This window comes from Vigna unguiculata, chromosome 5 (assembly GCF_004118075.2).
Source record: "Vigna unguiculata cultivar IT97K-499-35 chromosome 5, ASM411807v1, whole genome shotgun sequence".
Taxonomy (NCBI): domain Eukaryota; kingdom Viridiplantae; phylum Streptophyta; class Magnoliopsida; order Fabales; family Fabaceae; genus Vigna; species Vigna unguiculata.
Genome location: NC_040283.1, coordinates 42,003,386 through 42,022,467, shown reverse-complemented (window position 1 = coordinate 42,022,467; position 19,082 = coordinate 42,003,386). Strand labels below are relative to the sequence as shown.

Sequence of the window (19,082 nt, the reverse complement as noted above, 5' to 3'; positions counted from 1 at the left end):
TTTGAATAAATTTTTTATAAATAATGTTATTTAATCAATAATAATGTCATTAAATGTTTTTCACACTTATTATCTATTTTTTATTTTGATATATTTTCAACCACATATATGACTTTAAAGTAATTATAGAACAACTAAAAATTTCAAGATATGGTAATTAACTATTGATTGACATATTATATTTTGTTTAGAAGAACTAATTGAGAATTTTTTGATGGAGGGTAGTGACCCACAATATTTGACTGCTCTTTAATTAGAATATTTTTTTCCTAAATATTTTGGGATTGAACTCTAGGAACATTTCACTACTATTTTAGTGATATATTATTTGTGACTGAATTTCACAGTATTGATTTAGGTCTTTCCCTTTAGATATATTTTAGTGATATAATATTTGTGACTGAATTTCAAATTAGTTTTTTTTCTTTCTAATATTTATTATTTTTAAAAATCTTAGTCAAGTGCGCTCCATTCATTTCAAATTGACTAATTACTTTTTGTTGATTCAATTTAATTTACAGTTCAGAAATATAACATGAATAAATCAATCCAACCTTACTTTCACATTTCCATATAAACTAAAACATACGTAACTTGATATGTACACACATTATTATAATATATATTTTAAGTATATTGAATATTAATTATAAAGAGATATAAATTTTTGTTTTGATGAATTATTAACAGTCAAAATGTATATTACAGAATGGAAAATGCATTAATTATTGAAATAATCCAAAATGTTATTATTAATAAGAGTCAAAAGTGAGACAACCAAGATAAATCTGTTTTATATTTTCTAATGAAGAAATAATTATTTAAAACACTGATAATACATAATCATTATGATTGGAATTCGAAACTGGGTATATAAGCATAATTAGGATAGCTAACTTATCTATTTTTATTAAAAATGAATATATTGAAATTTAAAAATAATATGATCAGTAAAAACCCAAAATTTATTAACGAACTGAAAATGAAGAAAATATTTCCATAAATGGTTTAATAATTTTCATTACTGAAATTTTGGGCCATAAAAGAAAACACTTAGAAGTCTATGACAAGACAAACTCAGACAATTCGAGGAAAATGTGAAGCCATCACCTTTTTCTCCCAGACTTCTTATACACTCTTTTCTTTCTCTACTTTCCTCATATTTTCAACTAAATTCTCCTTTATTATATATCTCTTATTTATAGGAAAAAAATATAAAGACGTTATTAAAATAATTATTTATTAAAATAATAAAAATTACTTAACATTTATATATAATTGTAGTGGAGTAAAAAAAAGGGTGAAAATAATAAACACGAAAAAGAACGTAGCACAGAGCATGCAAATCGGAGCGAAATTATAGCTCACACCTCTAATGACATATTTCACCCTTTGTCTCTCTTTCTTTGTTTTTTCTTTGTTTCGAAACACCAAATTAACCTTAGCAACGCTACCTTTGCATTTGGCCTGGGCCCCACACGCTCTTCTTTCTTTCTCTTTTCTCTCTCTCTGTATCTCCCAGTTTCTTCTTCTCCATAAAATCCAATTCTCAACATCAAATCAAACCAAAACAGAAAACGAAGCAAAGAGAAGACAAAGGGCAGAAGGGTTTCTTCCCTTTACATCTCTCTGTCTCTTCTTCATTCTTCACCACCATTTCATCTCTCCTCTCTCTCTCTCTCTCTCTTTCTCTCTCTTTCATTTATTCTGCTGAGAGGAGAGAGACAACAACTACAACTACAGCAACATCACCATCACCATCACCATCACCATCACCAGAAACAACCAACAACCGTGTCTCATTCCCATATATCTCTCTCTCTATAATCAAACATTCTCGTATACACCACCTTCTCCTGTAACGCACGACCTCGCATTCTGTGAATTGTAGCTGTTATGGCGCGAACGGTCTCCAACAACGACAGCACCAACGATGAAACAGGCGACGACAGCAATGCGACAACGAAGGAGGACGGCGAGGTCAAAGGTCGCGTGAGGAAGGGGCCCTGGACCCCAGCAGAAGACGCCATTCTCGTAGAGTACGTGAAGAAGCACGGTGAAGGGAACTGGAACTCCGTGCACAAGAATTCTGGGTTGTTCAGGTGCGGCAAAAGTTGCAGACTTCGCTGGGCAAACCATCTCAGGCCTAATCTCAAGAAAGGTGCATTCTCTCCCGAGGAAGAACAGATCATCATCGACCTTCATTCCAAGCTTGGAAACAAATGGGCCCGAATGGCCGCACAGGTATATCTATATCTATATCTATATCTTTACATCAAAATGCTTACTTAAACTTTTTGGGCTTGTTTCTCTTTTTTTTTTTGGCTTATTTTCATGTCATCATCGTTTCTCTTCTCTTATGCGTTTAATTCATTTGTTCACACAGCCTTTTTCCTTTTCCGGTTTCGGAAGTGAATACCCATTGGTTTGTAATTTGTTCCATTTTGATTTTATCATTTGATCGTGCTGTCTGATGGCGTGGATCTTTTCTACCATCCTCGTTGTTGACATGATTTGCATGTTTTTTTCTTCTAGCCTCTTTTTTCTTTTTTACTTTTCTGATTCGTATCTGGTTGAGATCTGCTAAATTTGATTTAAAATCTATATATCCATCGATGGCAAAGAACCAGAGACAAAGAAGGGGTTACCTTCCTGCTCTATGTGCTTATCTGTTTTTGTTGGGTGACATTTTTACTGGGTTTTGTTTCCGCCAATGATTATCAGTAAACCATTAAATGTTGAAGCTTTTGTCATAAAAAAAAAGATAAACTCGCTTTCTTACCTTTTGAACTTCAATGGAGTTTCTTTTTTGGCTCTCCCTTTTCGTTTTAATTAATTACAGTTTCATGCAGACCTCAGTCTTTTGTCTGAATATATGGAATTGGCATCTTTGTTTATTTCTTTGAACAATGCATTTTCATGAGGACCCACTCGAGTTTTCTTTTGCCGAGGCTAAACACCAAACTTCATCACACCTTTACGTGATTTGTTTGACGTACAACTTGTTTCTCTCACCGTCCTTATCATGTTTCTGGTTTCAGTTACCTGGCAGAACAGACAATGAAATAAAAAACTTTTGGAACACCAGAATGAAAAGGCGTCAGAGAGCAGGGTTACCTATTTATCCTCCCGAGGTGCATGCAGAAGCCACTGCATACCATCTACAACACCGCTACATGGAACACCACCAACCTCATTCATCTGCATCATTCGCTTTACTTCTATCTTCTTGTTACCCCAAGAAGCTCAATGACCCTAGCCAAAGTTCCAATGCGAATCCGCTGCAAAACCAACCTGATTCTGCCAACTGTTACATCAATCAAAGCCAGAAGCACTTCAAGTTTTCCAATGAAAATGCTTTGCCACTGTCTCCTCTTTCTCCATATGGATCATCATCATCCACCCTTCTTAACCACAGTTTCGGTGATCATGGCTTTATAGCAGGATCCCCATATGAATCCTTTCCTTTGGTGTCAGTCTCCACCCCTGACATCTCTTCCAACCAAACACCAACCCCTGCTTCATCCTATGCCAGTGGTGTTGATGGCTTGATGGGATCTTCAACCATGGCTAATAATAACAACAATGACTACTATGAAGTTGCACCATTGTCTCCTCCAGGAAACAGTGGACTGCTGGATGCTCTAGTGATGGAGGCTCAAGGACTTTCTCACAATGACAAGTCCAAGAATGAGGAGGATCCAACCCTTGCTGGAAAACTATCTTGTAAGAGAAAGAACATGGAATATGAAGAGGAGGCCATGATGTCAGCGATGAAGAAGAACAGTGGCAACAGTACTACTACTGAAAACCAGAGGGATGATGATAATAGCTCCTCTCAATTTTCAAAAGGTGAAACTTTTTCACTCTTCTGGTTCTTTCATATACTTGTTTTTCTTTATCTTATTAATAAAGTTGTAACATGCAGGGAAGAAAGTGATGAGAGAGGATCCGATGGAAGAGATGAACTCGATGGACGATGACTTGTTTAGTCTGCTGAATCAGTTTCCCTTAGAAATGCCAATGCCTGAGTGGTACCGTAGAGGGGAGAATCAGTCATTGGGACTTGAAAATCAGCCGAATGCTTCAGCACCTGACCCCGCTGATCAAGAGTATGCTTGGACTCTAGGAACTTGCTGGAACAACATGCCCAGCATATGCTAAATGTATCTTCTCGACAAAAACCTATGTCTTCTGTAATCATTACAGAACCAATTTAAAACCTCATTGTGAAGTATGTGTTAGAATTTAGAGATATTGAGTTAGCTAGCTAGGCTCATTAACTATTTCAAACTGCACATGCACCATGCCACCACCCATATTTCCATCTTCCTTATTTTCATATTCCATATCTTTCCCAAATGGCTTGGTGTGAGAGTTAGAATTCAACTGTTTGTTTGTTTTGTTTCCATTTGTAGTTAATTTTAGTGGTTCCTTGTGCAATTAGAAAAACAGTGCTGCAAAGGTTGCATCTCGATCGTTTAGCATCTATACAATTGATGTTTGTGTACATGTGTGTTATCATATGCTTTATCAGACTTTCCGAAACCAAGTTTCATGGAACTGTAGCAGATTCACAGTAGCGTTAAGTTGGTTCGTAACAGTATCTCCTTGCCCTAACGTAAATAACACTGTACTAATTAAAATGTTCCTAGGTTGATAATGATCTGATGAATTATGATGACTAATAATTTAGTCATCATTTATGAGGTATATACGTTATTTCAAAATGTACTGCATAGGAATACTAGAATATGATTCCTTTCGTTTATGCAGCTAAACTTATATGGCTCTTAATTATAGGTGAAATTAATAATTGAGGTTAACTAAGACTAGTCTCAAAAAAAAGAAAAATAGTTTAAAGCATGTTCAATCACAGTTTCTTAATTAGTATATAATTTGGTATATATAAATGTGAATATACCTAGATGAATAACGTTTTTAGTATTACTATTGTTTTATATATATATATATATATATATATATATATATAATGTATTTACTAAACCGATCAAATTTACTTAATTTTATCACAATTAACTTGAAAAAAGTAGCTCTTAATTAGTGAAAATATATTTTAGAAAAATTGTTATAACGATATTTTCACAACTAAATTTTAACAATTTTCATTTTTTACATGATTTTGAAATATAAATAAATAAAAAAATAAAAAATCACTTAAAAAATGCACCTCAAATTATAAGAAAAATTATCAAAATTTAGTGGTTAAAAATCATTTTCCTTATTTCTGACATGGATTAATATGCTAATTGAAATGGAAGGTACACAATTAATTTTGTTTTAAAAAATAAGGGATTAAATTTAATCACTTTTAGTAATGACACAACAATTAAATATAATAAATAAACAACCAGAAAAAGATATTTAATATATAAAGCTTTATTAGCTACAGGTGTGTTTACATTTTTCATAATAAAGAATGAAAAATTATTATTATTATAATCATTAAATTAAAATAATTTTTGTAATTTTATTGTAAATAGTATTTTTTTTAATAAAATGGTTAAATTTCTAAAAGTAGTTCAAATTGAAATTGAAAAAACAAACTGTTAAATTAAAAGAAAAATAATTTCGAAAGTAAAATTGATAAAATAATTATTTTAATTTAAAAAAAATAAATGATAAAATTGAAAAATAAATATGAACATCAAAATAACAAAATAAGAAATCTTTTTATATATAGATCATCATAGTTAATTTTCAACAATTTTTATTATATTTACTTTGGGGTGAAGGAATTTAATGTGATTCTTTGAATAATATTATTATCATTATTATTAATGTGTATGTATTTTCTAAATATACTTGATATTATATTAGTAGTTAATTATATTGTAGTGTTATTAAGTTAATATATAAAATAAAATTATATTTTTTAAAAATAAAGTGAAATATAAAAAAAAATTGAGAGAATAACATTAAAGAACAACATAAAGTCTCACGGTATATTCATCTCGTGCGTGGTAGCGATCCCTGATACCATGTTAAGAGTGAGTTTTAAGCTTAAGTCAATCCCTCAAAGCCAACTTGTAATAAGATGAGGATTGCATCACTTATATATTGTGAATTGGTCTTATTACGAATGGATGTGAAACTTTCAAAATTTTGTAATTAATATCTCATTTAGTGACTAAACATAAATGCAAAAGGGACAAAATGTTGAATCTAAATTGTGGGTTTTTATGTATTTGCTAAACTAAAATTGAAAGCGTTAAATTATTGATTATTATTAATGATGAAAATATTTATATAATATATTTAATGAGATAATATATAAAATTAGTTTAAAAATATTCAAAATTAACCATTAATAAAATATGTGCAGCTAATTAAAAAAAATATTTATAGTTTAAAAGTTAAAAGGTATAAATGACACATTCAACAATTTTCAATAAATGAAATCTAATTAAATATATTGGAATTTATTTCAAAATTTAAATATTTAGTGGAAACAAAAACGATATCCTTAATTTAATATAAGAAAAATCTTAATTTGGTAAAAGAAAAATAAAGATTTGAAAACACAAATATTTTTTCATAGTTAATTAAATATTTGGTTAAATATGTTTGGAGTACCTAAACTTCTAACACAAAATTATAATTTGTCTATATTTTGAACTTTGATAGATTTTAATTTTCAAACTTAAAAATTTAGTGAATATAGTCATTACAATACAACTATGTTATTTTTTCTTTTACATATTAAACGGCGTTTCATATTGACACTTGAGTTAGAATGTGTTAAACAGCGTAAACAGGCCAAGCCTCGTAGGACTATATTTATTCATATTTCTAAGTTTTAAAATTAAACTGTATCAAAATTTGAAATAATCACAAATTTTAATTTTGTGTCAAAGTTTAAAGATTAATTTTTTTTAATCCTTTAAATATTGATAAAGGTGAGTTTGTGTAAACATAATTGTGTTATTTGTAACGTCCCATTTAATTATTAATCGGAATTAAAAGAAACGTCACACACGGATAAATCAATAGTGCAGTACTGGGGTCTCATACACAGCCCCTACAAGTTCTAGGCACACCACGATGCCAAGGGAACAAAATAAAAGTCTAACAGGAGAATAGAGTAGTAAAGCATAAGGCAATACATGGGTCATTGCCCTAAATAACCATGACGGGAAAAAAATTAAACTTCAGCCCAGATGGCTAAGCAGCGGAATCGCCATTTCCTTGCGGACCACGAGAACCTCGTCCATCTGCTCCCATCAATCACATTGATGATCATCGCGAGAAAGAGTAGCCACATACAATACAACCATACAACAAAACGGGTAAGCTAGAGCCGACAACATATTCATCATACAGTCAAATATATTTTCACCATCACATACTCATACAACATCCAAGCATGTTATGACTCTTCATTCAATACACTACGACTCGACTCGACTCATCCGGATACGTATAACCTGGTCGGATTCAGCGGATGCTTGCACCTGTGGTGGATACCTCTACTCACCCCCGAGCTATGTGTTACAAGTGTTACAACGAATCAATTTTCCCTCACCACAAGGTTAGCCCTTGATGAATTTCAGGCCTCCTACTACTCTCACCACAGGAGTCAGTCCGCTCTATGTGAGACTAACTGACTCCTTAGAGTGTCAGAATGCAACCTTACCTTGAATTCTTACCTAGTCATACAAATGGGGCACCACCATGGACACCCACTAACAGGGGCTATGGAATTACGTCCCGACCACTGAAGCGCAACCCTGAAAGTCTCACCTAGAGACCCCAAGGAATTATGCACTGACACGGACCAGCATACATAAACAACCAAGAATTTATACATACGTTGCACGTAAGATTTCAAACCAAAACCCATAACAAATCTCCATTTCTCATATGTTGAATCATTACCAACTTGTTATTCCCGATCATGAGTGAAGTGTTTCTCCTCATACCAACCATACCAAAGGTTTACCAACCACCAAGATTCATTATTGCTCATGCCAAGTTTGTGACCACACGCACATACATATGTAACCAACTTATCATATACGATTCATGTAAAGATCATGCCAAGCTCATAATCCCCCCACATATAATCTCCTCCCAACATGCATACCCATTCCCCCCATACCATCACATAATAGTACAATAGAACACAGTTCAACCACCAAAAGACATGAAAACCTCAAACTGAACGCATTCTCGCTCAAACCGTCGCTTAGGCTGAGGAGCCTCGCCCAGGCGAGAGTCTCTCGCTCAGGCGAGTCCTCTCCGCCTAGGCGAGAGTTCGCGAATCTGGAACAGGGGCCTCCGCACGTTCTCGCTTAGGCAAGACTTGCCTCGCCTGGGCAAGACGCTCGCTTGCTCAAAATTGAGCGAGTCGCCTAGGCGACCATTTGCGCGAAAAGGTCTGGGCGAGCCTCTGCTCACCTCGCCTGGGCGAGACGTGCTCGCCTAGGCGAGCTTAACAGTCACCGCCACTGCCATGCTTGTAACAGTCGTATTTTGCACATACCAACAACAACACCAACCACCGCAAGCAATCTCAACAACATACAAGTCCAAGAATCATAAAAATGTACCACAAAACAGTTTACAAACACATTAACAGTGAGGTTCTAGCTTCCCGTACCTGGACAAGCTAGCTGAAAACCTCGACACCCAAACTGTGGAGGACGAACAACTTCTAGGAACGGACTCGAAGCTGGAAAACAGTGTCAGAATGGGTCATCTCAGAACCCTAACAACAACTTACGAAAAACAGGCCAAGAAAGGAAACTACGAGTCTGAGAGCACTTACGTGAGCTAAGAACGGCCAAACGGGAGGCGGACTGTCAACACAGCGGAACCCTAACGGAGAGAGTGCGACTGCGGCTCTAAGCACCAAGGTAGGAGAAATCTGAAAAGTGTGGAATTAGGTCAGACTCATGTGGCTTTATCTTTTGGGCCAGCCCTAAGGCCCAATAGCTCAAGGGCAGCCCTTAAAGCTTTAGGACAGGAAATCTGGGCCTTACATTATTATATTATTCTACAAAGAGAATTCATGTTTTGTGTGTACATATTTGTTTATTAAGTTTACCTTTTAATAAAATAACACTATATCAATTTTATCTTTTAAGTGAACGTTTTTTAAATTTAACTTCTTCTTTCTTTTAAATTCAACCATTTTTTAAATTTAACTATTTTTTAAAACTAAAATAACTATTTATAATAAAATATTAATGAACAAAAGCTATTTAAATAAGATTATAAAAAATATTTATATTTACTTCTATAATTATAGCTTTATTATTTTTTGTTATTATCGAAAAGGTGAACAAACATATGCATAATTAAGATGTCTTTTCTTATTCTAGATAAGATCACAATAAACTTTAAATCTTAAATTCTAAACTCTAAATCTTATGTACAGTGACATCTCAAAAGTCATTAATTATTCATCATCATATGAAAATTTATTAAAAAAAAAGAAAAAATAAAATAAAAGAATGCAAAAGTTTAGACGATCACCTCAAATTCATGATAAAAATTACTTCCTAATCATAGACAAAATAAACATATTATAAAAAAATTAAATAAATACATAAAAATAAAACACTAAATCACCTATAATATTATATATCTATAAGTTAAAGTTAAATTAGTTAATTTATGGGTACAATAATCTTTCTTTAAACAAAATGAGTAACTTTGTTTTTACTTCACGAAAAATAATATGTTTTTACGGATTAAAATAAATAAAAGTTTGTTTATTTTTCAAATAAACATAAAGAGACACATATAATAAAAAAATCAAAATTATCTTAGCTTATTCAATAAACACTTTTGTTAAAAAAATACAAACAAACTCATCTAAGTCTGCTTAATTGTTATCGAATAACTTTTTTTTATGTTAAGTATTTGTGCGTGATTTTTTCTATAAGATCAAACGACTGTGTAAAACTTATAGGTATTTCTCTATAAATTATTCTCAATATGAATATTAAAATAAATTACAAAATATATATATATATATTATAATAATTATTATCAGAAATTTTCTTAACTGATGTGATAAAATAAAATAAATAAATTGCACACGTCTTTTCTACTCAACACCAAGAAAACAATTCTTGTGTTCACATAACACCGCCTAAAATTAAGAAAAGAAACGTTTATAATACATTCTTTGTTATTAACTAAAATTTATATTTTTTATATGTAACTTATGACTTAACTAATACTTTTTTATCTTTTAATAAATTTAAACATAATAAAAAGACTATTATAAAGATGCATTAAAAGTGTCAAGGTTTCACATGATAAATAAATAAATAAAGCTTGTATCATTTCAGAATTTATTAGCCAGGACCACCCGTTCCATATAATTTCAATATATATATATATATATATATATATATATATTAATTTTAATAAAAGTATTATTAGAAAAGTAATATATATATAAAAAAACATGATTATAATTTGAAGTGATAATCTGTAATTACTTGAAATGGATAGTTTATTTAAACTACTTTTTTATGTAACAGTATATAATTTTAATGTTCAAAATATAATAATAATAATAATAATAATAATAATAATAATAATAAGTATAATTAAGCTTTAAAGGAGTGTGACAACCAAATTATTTATGAATCGAGGCATGTAATTACATGTCTCCATTTTTTCGGGCTTCTTCTATGTTTTCTAAAGAAAAGATATTCTCTTTTTGTTTTTTAATTAGTTTGAGAGTTTCATATTATATTTTAAGAATACATGACAACTGATGTAAAAGAGATATTTATTTCCTAAAAAGAATATATATTGAATAAGAATAAAAGAGTTATTCCAACCGTTATATATAAGAAATAAAAAAACATGAAAATATTGTAATTTTTATAGTATTTATACCTAGAAAACGATTTATACTTAATAACAATCACAGTATTTACTAATTCAACAGAGATATTTTCGATTAGAAAAAACATAAATTTATTTTATTCCAATATATATATATATATATAACATATTAAAATAATATATAAAAAATGTAATTTTAAATAAAACTATAACAAGAATTCAAATTTGTCGTAAATTAGTTATAATGAAAATGAACTTTTGTATTCATAAAAAAAAAATATTCAAAATATCATTACCTTAAAAAACAAAATTAAAATTAGAATGACATTACCATCCACTGTTTCTACTTTCTGTGCCACTATTCCTTCATGCCAAATTTAGGGACATAAAGTATTCCAAATCACAATAACTTCAGCCCCATAAACTCCTAAATAAAGTGATTCATCTTGTTATGACAAAGTTACTAGTTTCTATGCAGTTTGTGCCTCAATCAATAATTGTGAAATCACTTTTCATTTTCTTTGCTTTTCTTCTTCTTGCGGCATCACTGGACTCTAAAACATGAGTCATGTTTTTTTTTTTTTTTAATTTTATATTTACAAACTTTCTAAAGTAAAGTTTGCATATTTGATATACATAAATTTATTTTATTTTTAATTATCGTAGGATTTTTAGCATCTTTATCTTCTTTTTTTATGTTGAAGTATATATACATATAAAATATAAAATTAATATATATATATATATATATATATATATATTGGTTCGATAATAAGTAAATAATTAATAAATTAAATAATTTCTTTAGAATAAACTTTTGATGCTATTTAATGTGAATTTAATCTAATTATTTTTATAAAATTGATTAATGAAATAAAATTTGATTTTGTAATTATTATATATAGTCTAATCCCTTGTGAAATGTAATATCTTCTATTAGCATAGATGGATGTAAAATTTTATGGGTTTGCATAGAACAGTAGTAATTGCGATATAAAATCACATAGATTGCATGAGTGAAAGTTTTTTCCGCCGAAGTATCCACTTTTTAAGCCAAATGAGCTCTCCAAATGTAAACCTTGTGCTCCAAAGAAATAACATTTTCTTTGTTTCTCCTGTGAACTCCCTTTAAGAATTCACGGTGCTAGATTGAAAAACTACTTGCTGTAACGTCTCAGTTCAATAGCTTAATACTAATAAGATAGAAAATTTTATTATAGTGTTCAAAACAAATAATTTAGTATATAAAGAATATTAATATAATCTTACGTATAACAGGACTATAAAAATATTTATACAAATCAATTAAAACCAACTCTAGCTCGATACATAGACTAAACTGTAAAACATAAATTACTTTCATTGAATAGGTGATCATTGCAAAAGAAATACAAACAACACAAAACAAGAATACAGAAGAAGAGTAAGCTAATATGCAAAAGAGTTTTTTATATAATAGAAATAAAATTTACATCACATACTTTATTAATCATACAAATTATTGGTAAAACCAAAGATACCACATACAATAACTCAAACAAAACTTCATTATCCAGATACATGTCTTTGACATAGGAGATCATTAGAAGCGTGCAATTATAATAATATTACGCTCTACAGAGCCATAAACAAAGGGGTTGTCACCCTATTACTCACAAGGTAAGTCTCCTTCGTGTCAAGATCAAAATAATTCAGGGACTACAATCTTTTGTCACTCTCACCACATAACACATTCTACTCTATTTGAGTGTGAATGACTACTAGAGTATCATGACATCTCCTTATTATCTTCCCTAGGTGAATGCATACACTAACAAAAATCAAAGACTAATAATCCTCTTTGGATCAACACCAACCATCATCATACAAATCTCTTACATAGACACTTCTTACAACAAATCATAAGATCCAATAAAACATTCAGAGTGAACATGGACATGTCTGAAACTCTGGTAGCTTCACTCAACGGAGATATCCACTCGCTCAGCAAATATAACAAGGGTTAAATATGTTTTTGGTCCTTTAAGTTTCAGCGAAATTTGGAATTAGTCCCTCATCAAAACTTTATACCAATTTAGTCCTTCATCTTTCAAAATGTGTAAATTTAGTCCTTTTAACCAAATTTTGTTAAGTGTATCTGATGTTTCAAGCGCATTTCATGATAGTATTTAAGTTAACATTGAAACAAAAATGTGTCAAACAATGTAAATAATTTAAATACTATCATGAAATGCGTTTGAAACATCGTAAACAAAGATGACATGACATTATTGATACCATAAACAAAGAAGATAATAAATGACATTATTGATACCTGTTTGCTGGAATATATATGCCCTGAAGTAAATGACATAAATCTCTCACAATCATCGGTCAGAGCTTTCATTTCAGATGCAAACCATGTTGATCTTGCAAATAAACCAGTCCTTCCATAATAACATATTTAATGTTCATGTGATTAAAAAATGAAAAGAACAATCATGCCAAGTTACAACAAATACGACATGTATATCCAAGTAAATAAGCCAATATAAATTTTCTATCAAAAATTTATTATAGCTAAGAATAAAAGAAGATGAGTATGTGCCAGAAAGAAAAAAGACAATTCTTTAACTCGCCTTTGAAAAACTGTAATATGTTCTAAAATGTAAGATTTTGAAATTCGAATAAGTGCTAATTTTTTTTATTGGATTTTGAAATTCAATTAAATGTTAATTTTTTTTCACCAAATTTTGAAATTTGATTAAGTTCATTTTTTTCTTTATCGGATTTCAAATCTGATTACGTGAATTTCCATTAACGGGATTTCGTAATTCTATGGAGTCCTGAAGTGTGTCTCCCATTACATTCACCCCATATCACACATATAATAATAATATATTTATTTAATATGTATTTTGTAGAGGTAAAATGGAAACTGCAGCAAAAGTTAGGGGTACAAGAAGGAAGCAACGGGGTGCAGGAAGAAACCCTTTTAAATTTTGAAATATTCTTTTCAGAAAGTAAAAGATCTGTTGGGCGATTTTTTTTAAGATGCATATTTTTTAAATATTGAAGACGAAAAACTATTTTCAATCACCAGTACTGTAAAATTAAAAAAAGACTAAAATAATACGATAATAGAAACTTAAAACATAGAGATAATTTATTTTCAACTTAATCGAAACCAAACCAACCCTAATGCAAATAAATCATTAGGTACATATTCGGTCTTACACCAGTGAAATATGGCACACATAAACATCAAGTGTATGGAGATTATTATAAGTACATGTTTTAGATAAACTTCCTTAATTATTAACTTGAACAACAACTTTTCCAATATTAGAGCTGGTAAAGAGGGAACCTAAGCTATCCAAAAAGCTCTCAATTCCAACATTTATTTTATTCTTGGACGTAACTTTCCCCTCTTTTATGTATCCTTCCATATCTTTAGCAAAATCTCCAAAACGATTCCCATACGATTCAAGCATAAACCCCTCCATCCTCACCTGCTTCCCCACCATATTCAACAGGTTCCTCACCCCTTCTCTTTCAGTCCAAACCTGCTCCAACATCAACTATTAGTAATTCAAAAACCAAAACTTGCATATGAGATTCATTCCGAGTTAATCAAAGAGTTATAAGGTTGGTTTTATCAGTAAAATTTGGGATAAAAGCTGTTAGAGAAAGAAGTGACAATTAGAAGAGAGAACTCAAATTTCCTTGATTAAAAATGCCAAATACAACGAGATATTTAAAGGAGCTAATGGAGAGATTTAGACTCATTTCTAGGAGCTTCTCTAATTAATGCTCCACTATAGAATTTTCTACAACTAATTAAGACATTCTAGAAATTTTAGACCTTACTTAGGAAAACTTTTAGATAATTCTTTATTTTAAATTACAATAACAAAAGCGAGAAAGATGGTGGATTCAACTACACTCATTAACATTTGGAAGATATAAAATTAATTTAAAAGGTTTGAAATATTTGGAAGGAAGAGCGTGAGATATTGTAGGTTTTATTTTCTCCTAACAAAATACTAACAACTAACATCTAATGATCGAAAAGAAAAATTCCTGAGTTAAACAATTATGACTCTTATGTCATTTTTATAATGATTAGAATTTTTTAAGTGAGTTAAACAATTATAAAGTCTCATGTATGAAGATCTTATTTAATTGTACTTAGTTGAATTATTTATCCAAATACATATAATTCATAATGGCCCAACTCACCTTATTATATTGAGATATCATCCCGCAAAGTGGTATCCTTGCATGTTTGTTGACATGGTTAAGTACAGATTCAAGCATTTTACCGCCAACATTATCAAGGTAGACATCAATGCCATCAGGAAAGTATCTGCACAATTACGCACCAAATCTTATTGCAGAACTTCATTCAAAAAACTAAACTGTTATAATATATCAGAAGAATGCAACCTAATGTCAATCATTTCAGGGGTAAATTTTCTCAATAGGAATGAGGAATTCAGGTGTTATTAAACGAAAATTAAAAAAAAAGTTTAATTAGTCGGATGGTGTGTCAGTTTGGTATCCGTTTTTAAAAATGTATCAATCTAATCCCAACTTTTGAAAATGTGTCTTAATCAGGTCTCTTTTAGACTAAAATTACTAAAGCCGTTAACTTGATTCATGACTTTTACCACTAAATTTTAATATAAATATCAACACTTAATTTTTTAAGTTATTTTAAATATCAATACCGTTAACGGTGTTAATTTTTTGCTAAAAAGGACCTAATTGAGGTATCTTTTCAAAAGTTGGGACTCAATTGACACCTTTTTAACAGTAGGTACCAAACTGATACATCTAAATGAAAGTGAATACCATTCAACTAATTAAACCTTACAAAATTAGTGACACATAATTTTGAAGAATCAAATTCAGAGCACTGGATTACTTGCTTAAAGCGGCATCATAATCTGATTCCTTATTGTAATTGAACCCATCGTCATAACCAAATTCTTCTTTGAGGAGCTTCACCTGAGAAACCAACCATTGAGCTATGAGTTGAACATCATTTTGATAAACCAATCAAACCCAATGTAAGTCGAGCTAAATAGGTTAACTTAGCCACCAATTTTGGTTTTAATTTAATAAATACAAAGGCGACTGAATAAATATGAACAATTTGATTTTAAGACACTCAAGGGGTGTGATCATTTTTAGGCTTTTATATTTCAATATGAAATAAACTATCTTTTTGGATAAATAGACCGCCTATAAATGGATCCGACGATAGTATCGTTATGTCAATAAGTATATATAAATATATATATATATATATATATATATATATATATATATATATATATATATATATATATGAGATATTATCTATTTTGAAACATTGTGATTTTATCTTTACAAAAAATATCTGAAAGAATAGAAAAAAAAAATATTTAAACTGTCTTAGATCTTCATTCTAAACAATCTATGAAATTTTGTAAACTGATAACGGTGTAAAAATTCTTTACTGATGCATACATATATTTCCTTTTTTACAAAACTTTTAAATATAAATTCAAAGTAATATAAATCTTTTATAATATCACTTTTTTAAAATTATTTTTTAATTTTTTTCAAATTAAGTTTTAAATTTTATTAATTAAGTCTATATTAAAAAATTTAGTCTATTACTCCAAATTTTTATATTTTGCAATTGAATCCTATAATTTAATTTTTTTCATTAACTATCTTACCTGATTGTTACCTTGTCTCTGTCTTTCTTATTTGTATATACTAAGAAAGATGAGGTTTTTTAGTTAATATAAATCTATATTAACTGGAAAATGTAAAAATTTAATGTACACAAAAATATTTAATAAAAATTATACTTAATTTTAATTCTAAAATTAATTATTATCAGAATATAGCCCAACAGTTTTAATTGAAAGTGAGTTCAAACACCAAACTAGCCCGATTTGGCGACACTACTATAATAGGCCCAGAAAACTGGCCTGTCCGGGAAAGTAGGGCTTGTATCAATAAGTTTCAAAGAAAATGACTAAAATCCCTTAAAAATCGAATCATGAATGATTAATGATGGCCATAATATATGAAACAAAAAAAAAAAGGTATAAGATTGTAACATTTTATTTTGATTTTTCTTTTTAATGCGGAAATTGACCAGATCACGAGATAAAAAAATTCCAAGTCGACCAAACGAAAGAATGTTTATAACGTTTAATGTTAGGGATTATCTATGCAATTTTTTTATATATAATTTTTGCCTTTTTTATTTTTTATTTATATATTTACTAACAATTTTTAATTTCTATAATTTACAATAAATTATTCTTAATAAGTAATCGTGATATAAGATGGAAAGTGTTTTCATTACATAATTATAACAATTAATACAAAATAAATTATTACACAGTTTAATTAAAGTTGAAGAGGGTAACTTGATATGTGGAAATTACCGATTTTAAAGCATTGCCAATAAATTATTATTATTATTATTATTATTATTCATTTAGAATTGAAATTCCTCTAAAATCAGAAAAAGTGAACTGAGACCGTTAATTTAAACTTATTTAGGTTCATAGAGTATTCTAATTATAGTTATTAGAGATCTTTCTCCGACTGAAAGGATCGTAAAAATGGAAGTAAATCGTTTTTCATAATTTTTTTTTTAAAACAAAATAATTTTCAATAAATAAAAGGTCACGTTTTGTATTATAAATCTCCTTAATGGTTCGAATGTGAAAAAGTTTGGAAGCGTGCATCACCACAGCCAGACATTCTCAGGTGGTGGGACATTGACGATGACACGCTGGGAACAACAACAGTTTTTTAGTTTTTAAATAATATTATCCAACGGAACTCGATTAAAAAATATCTCAAAAGCGTTTGCATCATTAATTTTTCCCATTTGTTTGCTAAAAATTTCACAAAGAAAAATATTAAATAAAGATGTCTTTCGAAAACCCTTGTAGATTCTCTCCATTTTATTTTTAAAATATATACAATAAAAAATTAGCTGAATGTTTAAATAAAAAGAAAATTAAGAAAAATGTTTCTAAAAGCCCTGTTGTGAGATAGTGTACGTTATGCACGTGGATTGTGATGTAAAATAAAAAATGTGAAGAAGTAAAAGAAGATTTGGGAAATCAAATTACCTTTTCATCTGAACCAGTGCTTCCGATGACTCTACAACCGCGGATCTTAGCTAACTGTCCGGCGCTCATACCAACGGCACCGGAGGCAGCAGATATGAACACATTGGAACCGGGTTTCGGGTCTCCCAGAACCACTATTCCCACCCATGCCGCAAACCCTGGTACCCCTGCGCGCATAATCACATACAATAAATTGTAATAATAATTCCTAGATTCTTGCTTAATTGCGTCTGAGATTTTTGCTAAGGATAAATACCTAAGGCACTTAGATAATCCGGCAACGAAATTCCAGTAGCAGAGTCAATTTTGCGAAGTATACTCGAGGAAGGAACGATACAGTACTGAGCTACCGGAGCAGAAGGGGCTAAAACTAGATCGCCCTCGCTGTACTTGCTGTCTTTAGATCCAACTACCTTCGCAACTGCATACGCTGTAATGACTTGGTTGAGTTGGTATTGCTGAATGAAGAGGCCGTCGTCGGTGCCGGTGAGTCTGGTGCGGAGGTATGGGTCGACGGAGATGAAGAGAATCTGGAGGGAGACGTGGTGGTCGGGGATTGAATGAGAGGCTAGTGAGAGAGTAACGGTGCGGAGTTTGAGATGATCGGAGGTTGGAACACCCTCCGGAGAATATGCAGCTAAGTACCATTCTCTGCTTTCTACAACGCCTCCCATCTTTTTCCTCACTCCTTATCGTCAACTTGCACACTTATACTACAAAATCATTCATCAACCACCACCAATTGTACAAATGTACTAGAAATTAAGAAAGTAAAGAAAAAACAAAACTAGAAATTAAGAAAGTAAAGAAAAAACAAAACCATCGCTAGAAGGAGGGTTTGAACCTCCGACCTTGTGGTTAACAGCCACACGCTCTAACCAACTGAGCTATTCCAGCTTTTGAGGTTTTAATGATATTAGAGGTTTAAAGTTATATATCACTTCTAACCCCATTTTTGTTCCTCTGCAATTTAAGCATTCATGGAAAACAGTAAATTAATTAAGTAAATGTGAAGAATGTATATTATTATAAAACGAATATATACGACTTATAGAGGATGACTATAAATTGAATTATCGACTAAACATATATGATTCTATTTCAACAAAAAGTAGT

General features: G+C 30.5%; 2 protein-coding genes, 1 long non-coding RNA gene and 1 other non-coding gene across 4 annotated transcripts; 1 reads left to right on the top strand and 3 right to left on the bottom strand.

The window, feature by feature from the left end:
• Positions 1–1,556: 1,556 nt before the first annotated feature.
• LOC114186345 (transcription factor MYB101-like) lies at positions 1,557–4,454 on the top strand. The gene is made up of 3 exons (XM_028074414.1): positions 1,557–2,244; positions 3,042–3,852; positions 3,929–4,454. The coding sequence occupies exons 1-3, from the start codon at positions 1,897–1,899 to the stop codon at positions 4,162–4,164; spliced, it is 1,395 nt and encodes a 464-aa protein (XP_027930215.1). The 5' UTR covers positions 1,557–1,896; the 3' UTR covers positions 4,165–4,454.
• Positions 4,455–7,030: 2,576 nt separating this feature from the next.
• LOC114183749 lies at positions 7,031–8,884 on the bottom strand. Its single transcript, XR_003604512.1, has 3 exons — positions 8,792–8,884; positions 8,624–8,695; positions 7,031–7,235 (listed from the first exon to the last, which is right to left on the bottom strand). It is a non-coding gene; the product is annotated as an uncharacterized LOC114183749 (long non-coding RNA).
• Positions 8,885–13,953: 5,069 nt separating this feature from the next.
• On the bottom strand, positions 13,954–18,792 carry LOC114183437 (2-alkenal reductase (NADP(+)-dependent)-like). Its single transcript, XM_028070458.1, has 5 exons — positions 18,223–18,792; positions 17,967–18,133; positions 15,743–15,825; positions 15,055–15,181; positions 13,954–14,378 (listed from the first exon to the last, which is right to left on the bottom strand). The coding sequence occupies exons 1-5, from the start codon at positions 18,638–18,640 to the stop codon at positions 14,124–14,126; spliced, it is 1,050 nt and encodes a 349-aa protein (XP_027926259.1). The 5' UTR covers positions 18,641–18,792; the 3' UTR covers positions 13,954–14,123.
• On the bottom strand, positions 18,790–18,863 carry TRNAN-GUU. The gene has a single exon. It is a non-coding gene; the product is annotated as a tRNA-Asn (tRNA).
• Between the last annotated feature and the right edge of the window lie 219 nt (positions 18,864–19,082).